Source organism: Dipteris shenzhenensis, chromosome 13, assembly GCF_047967505.1.
Source record: "Dipteris shenzhenensis isolate YYH24624 ecotype China chromosome 13, Dip_SZ_1.0, whole genome shotgun sequence".
Classification (NCBI taxonomy): domain Eukaryota; kingdom Viridiplantae; phylum Streptophyta; class Polypodiopsida; order Gleicheniales; family Dipteridaceae; genus Dipteris; species Dipteris shenzhenensis.
This window is the reverse complement of record NC_141608.1, coordinates 47222704-47226696: the sequence shown is the minus strand read 5'-3', so window position 1 is coordinate 47226696 and position 3993 is coordinate 47222704. Positions and strand designations below refer to the sequence as shown.

The following is a 3993-nucleotide window of genomic DNA, read 5'->3' as shown; positions in this document are numbered from 1 at the left end:
ACAGGAGAGACCTGGCCAGTGATCCTAATTCGAAATTGACAAGGCACCATGTTCTCGAAGAGATCGACTGTGGACAAGTCAAAATTGAGAAGTCGCCATATTTTAGAAGAGATTAGTGGGACATGTAAAGAGAAATATTACAAATTATTTGGTGAGGACAGCGATGTGCTGCGATGACTATGTTGGCGAAAATATCAAGTAATACTATTTTGTGCTGGTCCAGGATCAAGTAATACTGTTTAGTGCTGGATCGTAATACTGTTTTGCGCTGGATCGTAATACTATTTTGTACTGGGCGACATCTGATTACGATCATGGGATCAGAAAGGTAGCGAAAGTTTCAAGTAACACTGGTTTGTGCTGGATGCGATTTAGTTAGGCAAAACTTGATCAAAGTGGTTGACGAAAGCAGGCGGCAATCAGGGAGCAGAATTCGATCGGCCAGCTTCAGTCTCGGAGTTGTAACCAGCTGGACGGCTGCCGTTTCACCTTTTGTAAGAGCTTGTCTTTTCCCGCTATCGCTTCTGCTGCGCAACCTCAATTATAAACATGCTTTCCAGGCGAATGTGTTCCGAGCAAGCAAGGTAGCTAGCAGCTATCACAGCGAACTCACACGCGCACATACACCAGCATTCTTTTGCAGCCTCCTGTAGCTTTGACGCAGAAAGCACAGCTACCTGACCTGCCATGTCTCCTTCCTTGCTACTTAGCCTCTTCCTCCTCTTCTCCACCTGCAACTCAGCTTGGTTTGCTTTTGCTGCTGCAATTGATCCCAGCGATGCAGATAGAATCACTGCTTTGCCTGGCCAACCTCCCGTCGACTTCGCCCAGTACTCTGGTTACATTACCGTGAATGAATCCCACGGCAGAGCACTTTTCTACTGGTTCTTCGAGGCTGCTTCCGAACCGCACTCTAAACCCTTGGTCTTGTGGCTTAACGGAGGTATCATAGGCGCTCAAGTTCTCTCGAGCTGCTTACGTCGCAATAGCCACAGCGGAGCATACGCCCACAATTTTCTGTGGAATTGCCTCTTTCTTTGTTCACAGACTTTTTATCATTTAATGGCATCCACCGTCGTGTATTATGGTTGGCAGGCCCGGGTTGCTCATCCGTGGGAGATGGAGCAACCCAAGAGCTTGGCCCATTCAGAGTTGATCCCGACGGGACGAAACTGCATCTCAATTATTATTCCTGGAATCGAGGTGCTGCAACTCCAACCAATCAATTGGATAGTTAGACTGTATCAAATGTAGGATTAAGCAATTCCACCAACAGATTCTTTTGTTACCATACAGAAGCGAATATGTTGTTCTTGGAGTCTCCTGCCGGTGTTGGATTTTCATATACCAATATGTCTTCCGACTTATACAACTTCGGAGATAAGCTCGCGGGTACGTAGAAGCCATTGTTTTCAAAAGAGCTATTTTCCTTTGGGATTATACCCCGGTTAACAATTGTATAATTGAACTCTCAGCTGAAGACGCCTACATATTTTTGGTGCGGTGGTTCGAAAGGTTCCCTCAATACATGTCGCATGATTTCTACATGACGGGTGAAAGCTATGCAGGTGCAACATGTCATTTTTTTAAGCTTTGTATGAAACTTTTGCCGTGTGGATGTCGGAGTGATTTTGTATCCCGACCTGGTTGTACTGTCAGGCCACTATGTGCCACAATTGGCGAATTTGGTATATGATCGTAGCAAGGAACCGTCGATCTATCCATTCATCAATTTGAAAGGTTTCATGGTAAGCAGACATGTTGCTTAGGTGCTATTACGCATTGCATAATTTAATATACATAAGGACTTGTTTTAGTACAATAGATGCGACCCCTCATGTTTCGGACCATCGAACTAGGTGGGTAATGCGTTAACGGACGACCACCACGACTGGGATGGTATCGTTGATTATGCATGGAGTCACGCCGTGATCTCCGACGAGTTGTATGCAAGCACGAAAAAGTTGTGCGATTTCCGACTAGTAAACTGGACAGATGCCTGCAACAACGAAGTTGAAAGTATCTTTCATGAGTACGACCTGATCGATGTTTATAATTTGTATTTCCCGATCTGCGTTAATACATCAACACATTCTAGCGGCAGGCGAATGTCCAAGCGCCATAACCCATTGGTAGGTTGATCCGTCGTCTACCCTTTCTCGGTTGGGAGTGGAGACGTCTAAAAGGCTTTAATGTATTTACTAATTAAGTTCTCATGATCAGGCCTCGCGAAGGCCACTGTATCGTGCTGGATACGATCCGTGTGGTGCTAACTATACAATCAAATATTTCAATCGACCGGACGTGCAACAAGCTCTTCACGCAAACGTAACAGGGATCCCCTACACCTGGACTACTTGCAGGTAAATTTGAACTCAAATTTGGCCGCATGCGACGATTCAGGAGGCTGGTTTCTAGGATTTAGCTTCGATTCCCTATCATGCCAATGTCCACTCTGATTGTGGTAAGTCGATCTTCATGCAGCAACCTATTGCTGGATAATTGGGGAGATTCTGAATTCTCGATTCTACCCATCTATCAAAAACTCATCGCAGCAGGCTTGAGGATCTGGGTTTATAGGTAAACATCACGATCCGCTTCCTCATTCTCTCAATAAATTTAAGCCCTGCTTCCCAACTCATGAGTAAGATGGTCTGAACGACGTCGGTTTTGCAGTGGGGACATTGACGGCCGAGTTCCCGTGACAGGCACAAGGTACACTTTGAACGCCCTCAATTTACCGATCAAGACCCCCTGGCACGCATGGTTTCACCAAGCTCAGGTAAGCAAGGCCATTCGAGGCTACCAAAATTCTATCCCGGAAGCTCATGTGAGTTCGCTCCTTGTTTGAATCGTCCAATATAAGTTTTTTCAAGAAGATCGGATTCACATCTTCTCAATTGAAAAATGCTGCGGCCTTGCACTCCGCCATTTGAGATCAGTTGCTCCCGGCACCCCTTATTCGGAGTCGATGCTTACTAGAGTTGGCGCTGTAAAGATATCTTTGCACAAGAATACTGAGGATTGAATGATGATGTCGATACAGGTAGGCGGACGCAGCTTGGAATTGGAAGGGATAATGTATGTAACGGTGAGGGGGGCAGGGCATTTGGTACCGCGGGATACCCCCAGCCAAGCGCTTGCCCTCTTCTCCTCCTTCCTAACCTCGACATCATTGCCCACTACCCGATTCTAATCACATCTCACTACATTGGAAACCAAATGATCCCATGATCCTAATCCTCATCAGTAGTTGTAGCCACCATATAACCTCCAAAGGATTGACAATAAAAGGAAGCCAAGCCACGCTTCATCATAAACCATAGCATGCAAAATTCTCTCAAGCTTCTTAAGAGAAATTATAACTCAATGCAAGAGTTTTCCCATTCAAGGCATTTGATCTCCACATCGTAAACCAAAGCTTGTATACAAAGCCTTTATAAGGCCTTTTACACTTTCAAAGTAACATTTTTACTTGAGGAAGATTATTTTTCACAAATAGCTTATGATATACCAATTAATATTATTCACATGCTTGGCTTTTTCTTCTTTTTCTTTTGGCCTTGAGATTGATACATGTGTACAAGCCGCACTAAACCTTCATAGTTTATCAAGCTCTTCAAAAATATCAATTTAAAATTTTATAGAATTTTTAATGCATTATTTGGATATCATAGGGACATAAGAATATCTAATAACTATGGCCAACAATCTTATTGACTTGGTTATCAAGGATTTTTATAACTTAGCCAAGTATCTTATTATCTCACAAAGGTGTGTGCGTGTTTATTTGTGCCTTAAGTACTTTCAACCCATGCAAAGGGGCATGCTAAAACTTTCGCATCAATTATATATAGTTCTAAGATTCCAACCAAGGAACATGTATATCTCTTAGAGATGTGAGCTTATTAACCTATGAACCTCTATGTCTCAAGAAGTTTACCTAATTAGCTTTGTCCATAGGTTTATTTATTGGGTGACTTTCACTAATCC

General features: G+C 43.6%; 1 protein-coding gene across 1 annotated transcript; it reads left to right on the top strand.

Moving 5' to 3' along the window:
- Positions 1–540: 540 nt before the first annotated feature.
- On the top strand, positions 541–3401 carry LOC147895493 (serine carboxypeptidase 24-like). The gene is made up of 10 exons (XM_087383603.1): positions 541–943; positions 1096–1203; positions 1297–1392; positions 1476–1568; positions 1660–1748; positions 1860–2132; positions 2224–2363; positions 2485–2580; positions 2677–2782; positions 3047–3401. Exons 1-10 carry the CDS (start codon positions 688–690, stop codon positions 3194–3196), a joined length of 1407 nt encoding a protein of 468 aa, XP_087239729.1. The 5' UTR covers positions 541–687; the 3' UTR covers positions 3197–3401.
- Positions 3402–3993: the final 592 nt, after the last annotated feature.